Source organism: Mercurialis annua, linkage group LG1-X (genome assembly GCF_937616625.2).
Source record: "Mercurialis annua linkage group LG1-X, ddMerAnnu1.2, whole genome shotgun sequence".
NCBI lineage: Eukaryota > Viridiplantae > Streptophyta > Magnoliopsida > Malpighiales > Euphorbiaceae > Mercurialis > Mercurialis annua.
This window is the reverse complement of record NC_065570.1, coordinates 13,690,410-13,704,473: the sequence shown is the minus strand read 5'-3', so window position 1 is coordinate 13,704,473 and position 14,064 is coordinate 13,690,410. Positions and strand designations below refer to the sequence as shown.

The 14,064-nt window shown below is 31.9% G+C and overlaps 2 protein-coding genes across 2 annotated transcripts; both read right to left on the bottom strand.

Annotated features, from left to right (window-relative positions):
• Window positions 1-925: 925 nt before the first annotated feature.
• On the bottom strand, window positions 926-3,352 carry LOC126668557 (mitochondrial import inner membrane translocase subunit PAM16 like 2-like). Its single transcript, XM_050361749.2, has 4 exons — window positions 3,163-3,352; window positions 2,999-3,086; window positions 1,413-1,546; window positions 926-1,322 (listed from the first exon to the last, which is right to left on the bottom strand). The coding sequence occupies exons 1-4, from the start codon at window positions 3,163-3,165 to the stop codon at window positions 1,200-1,202; spliced, it is 348 nt and encodes a 115-aa protein (XP_050217706.1). The 5' UTR covers window positions 3,166-3,352; the 3' UTR covers window positions 926-1,199.
• Window positions 3,353-8,622: 5,270 nt separating this feature from the next.
• On the bottom strand, window positions 8,623-11,032 carry LOC126664373 (U-box domain-containing protein 4). The gene is made up of 2 exons (XM_050356736.2): window positions 9,434-11,032; window positions 8,623-8,913 (listed from the first exon to the last, which is right to left on the bottom strand). The coding sequence occupies exons 1-2, from the start codon at window positions 10,808-10,810 to the stop codon at window positions 8,851-8,853; spliced, it is 1,440 nt and encodes a 479-aa protein (XP_050212693.1). The 5' UTR covers window positions 10,811-11,032; the 3' UTR covers window positions 8,623-8,850.
• Window positions 11,033-14,064: the final 3,032 nt, after the last annotated feature.

Here is a 14,064-nt window from a genome sequence, read left to right as displayed (position 1 = left end):
GGATTGTAATTCTCTTCTCTCACTAATGCCAGCTCATACAATAAGAATAAAAAACCATAACAAAATTAAAAACAGAATTGAAAAGATACTCATCAACACCAAATATGTGTGATCTAACAATTTAGCTAATGACCTTTAATGATCTAATTTTCCATGCGTCAACTCGTATAAGGATAAAGGAGCTGAGCATTTATTTATATTTTAAATTGAATTATATTATCATTTTTGCTTATGCAAAGAGTCCTAAGAGTCCTACTTAATTTACTAAACTTCTTAATTATTTTTAAACAACAGTTTTTAATATTAATTACTATTTTTGTTAGGATTAGATTTGTGCTTATCTATTATTGGCTATCAGTTATTAGAGATTATTGTTGTAATTTTGCATGTCCACCCCATATAAGATAGTTATAGATAGATGAACATAATTGAAATAGAAAAATGCAATTTAGAATGAGTGACTGTAAAACCGCACCCTTATCTAATGGATTGGGACAAGAGAAGGGGAGGCGCCAAAAAAATGATTATAAAGACGTTTTAAAATTCGAGACATTTTAAACATTGCAATATAATGACTTTCGTCAAACATCTGGTTTTTTCTACTTATTTGGCTTTATAATTCTAAATTTAAATTACAAAATCTAACAGGGAACTCGAATCATCTCCCGAAATATCAAATTTCTAATTATAGCTGCCGTATTAAAGTAATGCAGTGATTCAATGCAAATGAAAATCTATCTGAGTTTAGATCTTAACATGTGAAATGGAGAAAAGATTGCAAAAAGAATAAAATTTTCACTATTACACCTACTGAACCTCCAAGATTTAACACTAACTTTAAATTTTCAACATTTTCATGAAAGGTCAACTTAAGTATATGAACTTTAACTAATGGCTAAGGAATTCATTACATGACAATCTTACATAAGAAACTGGCTAGCCTATTAATGGCTTTTCTTTTCAAAATTTGATCAATGTAATGTTTGATCATATCAATGCAGATACTCGCGACTTTTGCAACAATCGCCAATTGACTCTTGCAATCACCGGATTATACTTCTGTAACTAGAAACAAGTTTCAACTAGTAATTAAGCTTATAAGGTAAAAAAAAAAATCATTCTTCTCTATGCAATTTAAATCTCATCTGATCATGAATAAATAGTAATACATGTGGCAGTATGTAGAGATCATCGGATTCTTAACTAGGGGTCTCGCCTTTGCCTTCATATACAGTCTCTAAACGTTCCTTGGCTCTGTGAACCTTTGATTGAATATAAAAGTTACCATTCTTGGCATTTCTCTCAAATAAATTGTCATATTTCTGCAATAATATAAGAAGATAGATGTTTCATGACATCCGAACAAAACAAACATATAAATTTTGAAAACGAAAAAAAACTAACAAACCAACATTCAGAATCTCCTCCCAAGCAGTTTCCTCTGTTACACCGAGAATTTGACGGGCCTCTTGCTCTGTCATGACTTTGCTCCCTCGTCGGATTGTGTTTTGAATAGTCTCTTGGGCAACACCAGATTTTGAGGCGTCTACATTACAAGTATACGTGATCTAAATTATAGCATTGCATTGGAGTGAAATTTTAGGGAAAAATGCTAAATTATAGAATTGTCATTCTTTTATAGCATGCCATTGGAGATGCTCTAATCATGATAAGTAAAGATATGTATAATGACTGATATAGTTTATTCAATCGACTGCTACCCTTTTCATCCCTTCACCCCAGAGAATTCAGACTTCAAACCATCCAAGCAAAATCGAATGTAGCTTATTGAATAAGCAATCAAACTAAAGCTAGACTGCAAAATAAATGCCTTATAAAGTGGGTACTCCTTACACCAGAATAAACAAAAATAGAAAATAAAGGAAAATGTTATCTAATAAGTTCGTACTTACTCTAAGACACATAAAAAAACCATAGCTCTAGGAAGACAAGCTAATGAAGGGACTAAACTTGTGTTATATTTGAACTGCTTTCAAGATAAATGACCCTCCAACAAATATTTAAGAAGTTTATATATCAAAATTCTGCAATTTACTTTAAACTATACTATTCTCGTAATCTTCGATTATGTATTTCTAAGTACATGTTCTGAGATAGATCATCAAGAATGTTTCTATGAAATTATTTAAGCAATGACCATTTCAAGTAAAAAGCCCGGTATACACACACGCATATGTAAAGAATGCCAGACCGGAAGATGAGGATGATTTTATGTTTAGATCAATCAAAGGTACTTGATGTAGATAAAGTGAATGGCAGTGACTGGAATGACATTGCTAATTTGAGTAGAGACCAAAAGAAAAGCTATTCTAATGATGACGGTTGGAAGAATTCCGCTCAAGTCGCACTCAGGAAGTCAGACCCATTTGCAGATGTGTTTTGCCTCGTGCTGAGCATTAATTGGTACCAATCACAGATGGATTTTGCCTCAGGCAGAGCACTTATCGGCGCTGTTAACCAAGCCGAACCAAAATGTTCGGTTAAGATCGGTTTCATTTCCTACAAGTATGGTTTTACATGTTATGAACTTTGGTTTATACAGTTCGGTTTGGTTTGACATAAAAAAAAAAGCAAAATTATTGAATTGACCGAATAATAAAATTATGTCGTTTTAAAATCAGTAATATTACCTCATCTCTATGTGTATATACACCCTAAACCTAAAACTAAACCTAATGCCTCATTTTATTCTCATCCTTCTCTTTCATTTCCGCTGCTACCCTTTCCTTTTCTTGTACCAATTTTACGTGTTTGGCGAATCGGGTTACCTTACGATTGACCCCTTTTGACAGTCCTATGAATGACAAAGCTAATGCTGTGTATGAAACATAATAATTCTTCTTGGAGTAGAAGTCTCAAGACAACAAGTAACCTAGTTTTCCATACCAGGCAATCTTAAAATTAAAAACAATTACAATATAAATTAAAAACACTTAATAATGGCCATAGTTCAACAAAAGAAAAGAAATGAACTGACTTGTGAGAGCTTGACGGTAGGCTTGAACAAAGGCGCGAGCTAAAATACTAGAACCCATCACAACTAATTGTGCGACAACCTTAGCTGCCTGAATCAAACATTAAAATTTTGTAAAATAACACAAATTTACAATTATAATAAACTCATATATGATGAGGCCGTACCATAGCTGGAAAAGTTGATGGTGATAAAAAGAAAGATTCTGCCTTCTCTAAAACGGGGCTGCCCGGAATACTTTATTGCTAAAACGTGAGCTCGCCGTCGCCGACTTCCCCAGAATTTAGGTTTCGTTTTCTATCATATCCTATGACGGCGGCGTTTATTTTTGCCACAACAACCGAAATTTTAACAAATGTAAATGACAAAATGAACAAAGGATCACTTTACCCCCTCAACTTGGCACAAAGTATCAAAAACGTTTTAATTAGCGAAACCGGATCACTTTTACCCTATATTTGTCAAAACCAGTACAAAAACACCCCTATACTGATGTGGCACCTTAATTAAAAAGTGGGTTTCTAATTAATCATAATTTACTCTAATAAATTATATTTAAATACTAATCAATTATAATTTAACCCTAATTAACCTAAAAACCCTTTTAAACTTTTTTCCAAAAACAATTTTCTATTTTCTGGCGAGGAGAAGCTACTCCTCGCCGGAAATCTGTTCTTGAGAGAACTTCCATCTGTTAGCTATTTTTGAAAGAATAACGGCTGTTCTCTCAAGAACACGGCGGCGCCATTGTTCTTTGAGAGAACAGATGGCTGATCTCTCAAGAACACGGCGGCGACGGTGTTCTTGAATAACAGACACAGGTCTGCTCTTGAAGAACAGACCCGAAAAGACCTAGATCTGTTCTTGAGGAGAAGAGCAAATCCGCGGGTCAGGCCCACGAGCCTGTTCAATTTTTAAAAAAATATAAAAAAATTTAATTTTTTTTATTAAAAATATAAATTTTTGGGGTTAATTTGTTATATATATAAAATTTGGGAGTTAATTTGTTGTATTTATGAAATTTAGGGGTTAATTTGTTATATAAAATTTTAAATCAAAGGGATTAATTTTTATTTTTTAAAATTATTAGATATTAATTTACAATGTTTAAAAATATTAGGACCGTTTTAATTCTTTTTCCATCAAAAACCATCTTGAAAAAAATAAACCACCATTAAAACCGGAGAGTGTATCTCACTCTCTTGGGTGAGAATGGAGAGGGGTGGTTTTGTACAATTTTTGACAAGTTCAGGGTAAAAGTGATTCTGTTTTGCTAATTTGGACGTTTTTGATATTTTGTGGCAAGTTGAGGGGGTAAAGTGATCCTTCGTTCATGACAAAATCATGCATCATTTTTTCTAAATTATTTTAAGTGATTTACTCTCGACTGTCCGTATATATCATAATTTACACTTTCGTTTATACTGTTTTTTTTAAAGACGTGTCTACTATTTGTAAATTAAATAATATAATGTTTTATTTTTTATTAACGATTTAATTCTTTTATTTATTTTTAACGTTAGTCAATTGATTCAAAAAAAACTTAAGTAAAAAAATCAAATTATAATTTATTTTTTAATTTACTTTTAACAAAAATTTAAATAAAAAATTTAAATTTATAAAATTAAATGATTTGATAAATTCAATTTATTTAATTTTTAATTGTTTTGCTTTTGATAATTCTCTTTTCTAATGAGTCATCAAATTAAGTGAATCTTTATAGTCTTAAATTACTCTTAAAATATTTCATTATATGGTTAAATTACAAATTGCAATTTATAATTATTTAATTATAGACTTAAGTATAAATAAAAATTATTTATTTGTTATATTATAAAATAATGAGCAAATTACTAAGAGGCGCTTCATATATATCATAATTCACAATTTAAGCTCTATTGTTTGAAACTTAAATGATATGGCCCCTCATTTTTATTTCTGTCAACGATTTAGCCTCTATATTCATTTCAAATTAAAAAAAATCACTTTAGTTCTTAAACTTATATTTTTAATATGTTAAATAAATATTATATTACTATAAGATTTAGTGAGTTAATGGTCTCAATTCAATTTTTGATATTTTAATTTTGAATTTTTTAAATATTTTTTAGTTTTAAAAGAAAAATGAATTAAAAAAATTACAAACAATTTTAAATTTTTTAAAAAATTTAAAAGTAAAAGAAGTGAAAATTAAAATAAATTAAATTTATTAAACCATTGAATTTCATCAATTTATAATTTTTAGTTATATTTGTGTCAAAAATAAATTTAAAGACTAAATTGAAATTTAAGTTTTTTTCTAATTATATCCATTGATTCATTTGAGTTACACTAAAAATGGACAAAAGGGTAAACCGTTTGACAAAAATAAAAATGAAGATCATACCATTTGATTTTCAAATAAGAGGGATTAAAATATGAATTATAACATATATGGGAGACTTTCTGTTAATTTTTTCTAAAATAACATTAAACAATAATAATATTAAAAAAATTTATTTTTTATTTTTTATTTTTTATAATAAAATATTAAAATTAACATAAAAATGTTATATAAATAAGATACTAATTATCAAAAAATAATAATTTCATGAGACTGTTGGACTTTGTCACTTTAAATCTTCTTAACTTTGACTTTAACAATCAACAAAAAATGTTCTAATCATTTTTATTAGTATATAGAAACATTGAGAAATACTCAAAGTATCATCATACTCTTCTAGTGAAAATTCAAATTTTCAAATTTAAGAGAAGTAATAGCTTTTCGCGGGGGCGAAGTCCTTCACTCCGCCCACAACCCACTGTTTGCAACGACATACTCCTTATATCACGGCAATTTATTGGCAGATAAAAACCATAAAGGCCAAGGATTGTTTGCGGATGCGAACCCAGGGTTCACAGGCACGAACTATATGATCGCAGAATGTCGTAACAGATACATTTGAATGCCCTAATAAAACCTTGACACATCTCAATAGCGTTTGAAGATTTCATACATAAGAGCTAGGCTGCGAGCAAAACCTGTTTGATTATTTGTGTCATCAACAAAAAATTTGTTTTCTCAAGAAAAAAATTTAACGATCTAGATCTGAATACAAATAGATACTCATTTCAGAACTATTTACACCTTGATAGCATTCAAAACTCTTAACTACTTAAATCAAAAACATTGATTGTGCATCAAGTTGTATTGATTGCTTTTGTTTTCTGTTTATTAAATCATTTATTGATTTCATCATTTGTAGATTTTTGATTAACCCCGTAATTTCAGTCTTATAAGTTAGGAATTTAGTTTTGTGAAAACTCTATATTGTTTAAGGAAAATTCTTACCTAGTCCCGGTCCATGAATTTTCCATGCACCTACCCAATGAGGTGTTAGAAAATCTAACACAATTTTCTCTTTCTTCCTATTATTTAAGGCTTAATTCTTTAAAAAACCCCCACCTTGTATTTTTGTTTCGTTTATACCCTGACCTTGTAAAAACACCATTTGTACCCAATTTTGAGTTTTTATGTTTCATCTCTACCCAAAAGCATTAAATTGTACTCTTTTCATTTGAAAAAGAGTTTAAAACAATCCTTCATTTTTAACTTATATACTAATTAGATATTAATGTTATTAATAGTACAAAAATACCATCTTATTCAAAAAATTAAAAATAATAATATTTTTTTAATTTTTTTAAAAATACCATCTATTTCCGAATTTTTTTAATTTTTTTGAAAAAAATTTCCGACAAAAAAATTAAAAATAATAATAATTTTTTTTAATTTTTTTATTATTTTATAAAATTAAAAAAATAATTAATTATTTGGATGTATTTGATTATTTTTTAAGTTTAAGGATTTATTTGTATATTTTAAAATAGAAAAAAGTATGTTTTAAACTCTTTTTCAAATGAAAAGAATACAATTTAATGCTTTTGGGTAGGGATGAAACATAAAAACCCAAAATTGGGTACAAATGGTGTTTTTACAAGGTCAGGGTATAAACGAAGAAAAAGTGCAAGGTGGGGTTTTTTTAAGGAATTAGGCCATTATTTAATTAGGTGATTCATCAGTTGTGTATATTGTTTCACAGATAAGATAGTCAAAGATTTACTTGAACATAACAACTCAAGTTCGGTAAATTTTCATAATAAATTATAAATGAAATGTATTAATTAATTTAAGTTACTTTTTTGATCGACATCTTATATATAATGAATGATATAAACTTACCGAATTTTAGTTTTCATGATATCATACCACCTATAAAATGTTAATCTTACGATCCAAAATAGAACCAAATTGAAACTTGATTTGATTAATTTGGTTCAATCCGATTTGATTAATCAGTTTGAACCGATTATCACACGCCCCTAAATAGGAGGGTTAAACGTTAATGTTTGAACAAGAAGATGGATGAAACTCCAAGTAATAATAAAGAGTTGATTAGTTGTTTGTATCGAACCACTTGGTTTGTGAGACCAAAGTTTGTGAGACCAAACTTTGGTTTACCGACACTAAGGTGAGATGTAATGTGATAGAAACATCAGGACAAAACATACTTGCTGTGCCAGCTATTTCATGACGAACAATGACAAGAAAAAAACAAATCATACGAAAAAAAAAGTAAAATCCATTGGTGGGGTTTTAGCGGTTGTTAAGCTATGCATGTAGCTCATGAAATGACTTTGCACCAAACACAACCACATCACTCACAAATCTTAGGTTTTTTTGACTAATATAGTCCACAACCCTCTCAGCATTTCCCAGCCAAGAAAGTGAGCAAGACCACAGCACAAAGAAACATATACAATCTAGTTAAAAAACCATCTTTAATGGAGAAATATAATAATGTTAACCTGAATTCAAGGAGGGGATAGTAATTTTCTCCGAAAATATAATCGCTGATTGGCCAACCGGAAACAAACCGGAAACAAATATCAATCTCGGCTCTTTGGAGAACACACAGGTTGCAAGAGCTAGCAGATAAGGGGACAGCAAGATTGTGAAGAATTCATTTCTCAGATTTGCTTTCATTTTCAACTTTGTCCAGACATATGTACAAAGGTATATAGTCCAATTCTAGCTTAACTGCAGTGGATCCCACAGATATCAAATAGTTCACCTCCCTTCAAACATTGCACACGCTAAATACAGCATTAATATGAATTCCTTTAGCATTATAAAAATGATGCACTAATTAAAAGATAATAAGTGCTGCAAGTATTAGCATACACTCTATCTTCGATGGTTTTAACATTGATACCGGTTATCCAAGATATTTCCAAGTGTACTCTCACTTAACCACGTAAGATTATAAACACACGTATTGTGATTGAACTAAAATCTCCATTTTCCAATCAATATATCGCACCACAATTTGTGGGTTTTTAGTTAGAATGAAGAGTTCTTTATGGATTGGAGATTTTGATTCAATTATACCATGCATCGTACATCGACGAAAGTTCATAATACTACATGGTGAACTAGATGCACTTAAGGTTTTTTTGAGTCTTTCAGACAAAACATTAGAAAAAAATAACCAAAATTTTCATCATATCACCCAAAAAGCCTCCCATATATAAAGGTGAACAAAATATTCCTCCTCTAGAGAAATAAAAGGAAAAGAAAGCACTGATACAGACCCAAAAACCTAGTTAATCATAAACTCATCATACATCTAATAAGTCAGTTTCTTTCTCACTAGCATACCCTAATTGCAATAGATTCGACATTCTCCATAAATTTATGAGCCACACTGTACAAATGAACAACAAACACTCCCTATATACATATCAAGAACAACCAAACACTCGGTCTAATCAGTAATTACCTTTTTTTTCTTGTTCTTTTGGAGAAGAGAACTTTATGGAGTGGAAGATGAAGCCTCCTGCCTTGGTTCTCTCAAATATCCAAGAAGCGTCTCAGCCTGCCGTAACGACATAACTTAAATAAGAAACCAAAAGAAGAAGAAACTTCAAGGTCTTTAACTGCATTGTGCAATCTCTTAATTAAACTATGCTTCCAGTTATAACAGGAATGCTTAATAGCCTAAATTAGAAGATTTCTCTATAGACTTGATGTTCTATTAAAATCAAGATATTTTAAGAAAATAGCAGAAAAGTAACGTTGAGAGTTTAAGAATCTACTTCCCTAGTATTCAATTTAGTCAACTTAGATGTTCGAAAAATGTTACATCTTTTAACTTGACATTTTAGAAATATGAAACTCATGCCAAAAAGAGATCATTTTGCAAGGATTAAATTCAGTTTAGTGCATTTGGCACAAATAACTTTTTTAAAATTTTGTGGAATCCATTTGTACATGAATCTAGTTGTGTTTGGTTACTCAATTATTGATTTAGTAACTTGATTCATTTGCAAATGAAATGAATTATATAGTAGAATTGAATCCTATAAAGGGTAACTCTTGCGAATAAACGAATTCACCTTATGCTTAGCACGAACAGTCCCAGTCTGTGAAAGCGCAACAAGAGGAGGAATTCCACCTTCTCTAACAAGCAACCCGCGATTGCGAACACTATCAGCACACAACTGCAACAACGTAAGCACAGCAAATTCCTTCCCTTTAACAGACCCATCTTCAATGGCCTCAACAAGCCCTACAAGTCCCCCTTCTTCAATAATTGCTTCTCTCCCTTCTTCTATAGCCGCCAAACTACTCAAAACCACCATGGCTTTCTCTGCCATCCCATTCCCCTGCTCCGCCACCATACCCACAAGCGGCTTCACAGCTCCAGCGCTCACCGCTCTCTCTTTATTCTGCTTAATCGAACAAAGCTTGTACAGAGTCGTTAAGGCATCCTTTTTCCCCCTACTCGATCCGCTAATTAGTAAAGAAACTAAGGGAGGTATAGCTCCACACACACCAATTGAGCTTTTATTCTCCTCTACTAATGCTAAACTTAACAAAGCACAAGCTGCGTTTTGCTTGGAGGTTTCAGTACCCGATTTCAACACATAAACCAAAGCTTTAATGGCCCCATTATTCGTAATCAAACCTTTATTTCCTTCATGTAGCGAAAGATTCAACAACGCTGTTACCGCATGTTCTTGCGTCCACGGATCACTGCATCGAAGAAGCGGAATTAAAGCCGGAATAGCCCCCGACTCGCCAATTAACGCGCGATTATCTGACCGGTTCTTCGCAAGAAGCCGAAGCTTCGCCGCTGCCGACCTCTTAACAGCAACAGACGGCGACTGGAGACTGTCTACGCAGATCTTGACTGTCGGTTGGAGATCCTCCGGTGAAATACTCTCAATAATCTCAGTAGAAAAACTCTCTCTCTGTAGAAACCCTATACAAGGTTCGGGTTCCGGTTCATCCGGTTCGGAGTTTTCAGTTCTGGGTTCATTTTCAGGGGACGGTAAACAAGCAAGACGGTGTAATTCACCAGAGATATCGCTACTACAAGCCGAAAAATCGCTGAAAGCATGAGAAATATCAAGAAAATCCTCATCGGAAGACGATTTACCTGATTTCTCCATCATACTATGGTTGATGGTGTTGATGTTCCGGGAAGCGAGCTCACCGAGGCGCATATCCATGACCGAGTCGGTCAAGTTCTCGGAGACGTACGGCGAGTGGTTGTTGTTGTCGGTGGCAGTAGTGAAAGAGCAACAACTGTTACCACTGCTGTAGTTTTGGTACATGTTGGAGCGGACCGTACGCATTGAACGGCCGACATGGCGGTTGTTCTTTAAGTTGGTGGTGACTGAAGATAGGTTAAAGAAGGTGGTGGTGGCGGTGGTTCGGGGTAACGGAAACCGATTTGAATTTGAATGTGAATCTTCTAAAGAAACCATCTTTTTAATCAAAAATTGAATTCAGAAACTGATTTGATTTAGGGTTTTTGATGTTTTAGGAGAATTTCATAATTTGTTACTGTGAATTTGGGTAGCTCTGAATTGAAAAAAGAGAAGAGAAGATAGGGACAGTGACGATTTTATGATTTTAAGACAAGAAAGAAAAGGAAAGCTGGCTTTGCTGGTGTTGTCTAGCCTAGTGGTTTTGGTATCCCAGGGAATGATACAGTCACAGCATAGGTTGGTTTTGCTCTGTGAAAATCGGTGACTGTCTAGTAGATAGGAAGACACATGTAATGCTGATCTTATCAGGCTTTCGTCAAGTATGGATAGAGCTGGCCATGGGCCGGATCAGCCCGTGATACGGCTCGACAAATTTTGCCCGAAACTGGTCAAATTCGACATCAGACTAAAACCGGCTCAGAACAGTAGAAAGATCGATTGCTGGTCGGTTTTAAATTTTTTGAACCGTGAACCGGCGGTTTCGTGTCGGAACCGGCAATTTAAGGATTGAATCGTCGATAAAAAATTAATTAATTTTATGATATATATTATTTTTGTTTTAGTTAATTTTTTTACTTAATTATATTTTATAATTTATTTTATTTAATTACTTTTTTACAGTATTATCTTCACATATTACTTTATTTTTAAAATTAATTTTAATTTTACTTTTAGTTTTATGAATCGCCTAACTGTCTGGTTTCGAAGTGGCATGGAACTGTCACTCGGCAGTTTCAGGCTGGTTTCATTTGTTGTTAAATCGTGATTCCGTGGTTTTGAATTAGAACCGTCGGGTTATGAACCATGGCCATATCTAAATATGGGTGCCTTTACTTTTTCTTAGATCAAATCCAACGGTTGTAAATTGCTTCTCATATGATTTTTGGTGACGGTACTTTGTGCTTTTGCAATTTTGGACAATTTTTTGAGCTTTAATCTTTATTTACTTTTTTAAATAGTCAAAAGAAATGCATGGTTGCGAGTTGCGACACTTGATGTAGCCTATTCTCATTTTTCAACTTTTATTCTGTTTCTGAAACGTTTCTATTATTTGTAATGAAAAAGTTAAAATTAGAGTTAATTAAAAATAGCAAAAGAATAATTAAAAAAACTCCCGCCGTCAGATAGACCACATCTGCCTGTCTTTTTCTCCCAACTACTAAATAAATAAATAATATTCTCTCTAAATCTACTATTATCTTGCTAGATATGTAGTTTTTCTTTCTCATTGTGTTTATAATTCGTATTGTACCTTTATAGTACATTTTATATGTTGAATGTTATAGTAAAATCTGGTTTCGAGTCTCCATGTCCAGCCGGCGAGAATTTAAGTATAAATTATAAATCGAGTAGAATCATAAATTTTTAAAAAAAGAGACTAGATTTTAATTAAGAATTTATAACTTTTAAATAAAGAAATTTTTACATGTTTATCTTATTTTTTTAAAAAAAATTATAAAAATATTTGGAAGGCGACTGATTAAAATTTTATCCAAAAAACAATATTTACAAAACTAACGGTGTAGATGTCTAGTGGTAGGGTATTCGAATTTAGAAGATTATTGTCCGATAAATTTAGTTAATGATTTATATAAATTTGTTAGGAGTTTTACAATTTTACCACGAAACTGTAATAAGTGTGAGTTGAATTACGGGCGTGCCACTTGCAAATTTGTATAAACTTGACTTCATAACAAGCAATTGGGACTTGATCTAGCTTATAACAAGTACTCCAAAAGTTTATTAAGTAAACTATAATGAAAATAAAAAAAATAGGTTTAAAGGTGTTTACAAAATTGAAAAAAATAAAAAATAAAAGTGTTAGTCTGTGTGTTTCTCCGGTGTTTTTTGGATGTTTGATTGGGGTTTGCAATGAGCAAGTGCTCTTCTATTTACATTGAATGTGGCAGTTGAAGCCTCTTCTAACTTCTTGCGGGTGCCGTAGAACCTTTTGATGAAGCTTCCAGCCTCTTGAAACTTCCATACCCACATTCTGCAGTTTACTCTTCAGTTATGGACTTGTTTCGCGTTGCATGTGCCATGTCTTACGTTCATAATCTCACAAATACTATTATGAACGTACGTGTCCATGTCTTGTTCAGTTTCTAACTTCAAGGGGTTGAATTTTCTCTTGATAGAGTTCTAAACTTCAATTTGGCTTATCTCCTTTCTCTTTCAATTTGTCCAAACCACTACTAAAAACAGCGATTTAGCGACAAAAATTAGCAACAGATTCAATTTCAATCGCTAATCTTTTTTGTCGACGGATTTAAAATCCGTCGCTAAATCGTCATTTAAATTGGCGAGGGTGCATCTGCCAATTATTTTGATGGATTTAGCGACAAATTTTAAATCCATTGCTAACTTCATCAATTAGCGAAACACAATAGCGACAAATTTAAAATCTGTCGCTAAAGTCGATCTTTGACGACGGAAATCTGATGCCAAAAAAATTAATTATAAAAAATTTATTTAAGAAAATAATTATTAAAAAAATATAATTATTAAAATTTTTAATTAAATATATATTTTTAAAATATAACATAATTATTTATGAAATATTGAAAATATTTATTATTTATTTATTTCAAAAATAATTATAAAAAAAATAATAATTAATTATATAAAAATAATTATCTTAGAATGCGGGAATAAATTGCGGGAGCAAATATTTGTTGTTTTCAGTTACATTTAAATATAATATACGTATATATATAATAAAAATCAGAGTTGGTCAAGATTGAGTTACACGCGGAGTTAAAGAACCTTAAGTGGGAGTAATGAGAAGGATGACTGACCTATTAGGAAGTTTGTGCTAGTGGGTGACAGAGGGCGACGGGTGGCTGACAGATTAAATAATAATTTATTTACGATTTAATTAAAAATATTGAGTTAGTTTTTTTTAATTAGCGACGAATTTAAATATGTCGTTTAATCCCTCCGTAATTTTTTAATCAACCAGTAATCACATTCCCGACGGATTTGAGCCTTTTAGCGACGGAAAAATCTGTCATTAAAAGGCTATTTTTTAGTAGTGACCTCTTATGTATTTGTAAAACCTAGAGTATGATAACACCATAAGACATGTACTTGATGAGCAGGTCCTCAATTAGTGTGGAGGATAGTTGTGCAAGGCCTTCCATCTCTAGAAACAACTTCTTAGCATCTTGAAATGTAACTCCCAACTTCTTCTTATTTGCCCATAATCTGCTGCACTATTTTGGTTCATCCTAAAACTGTTTTTCACGTTA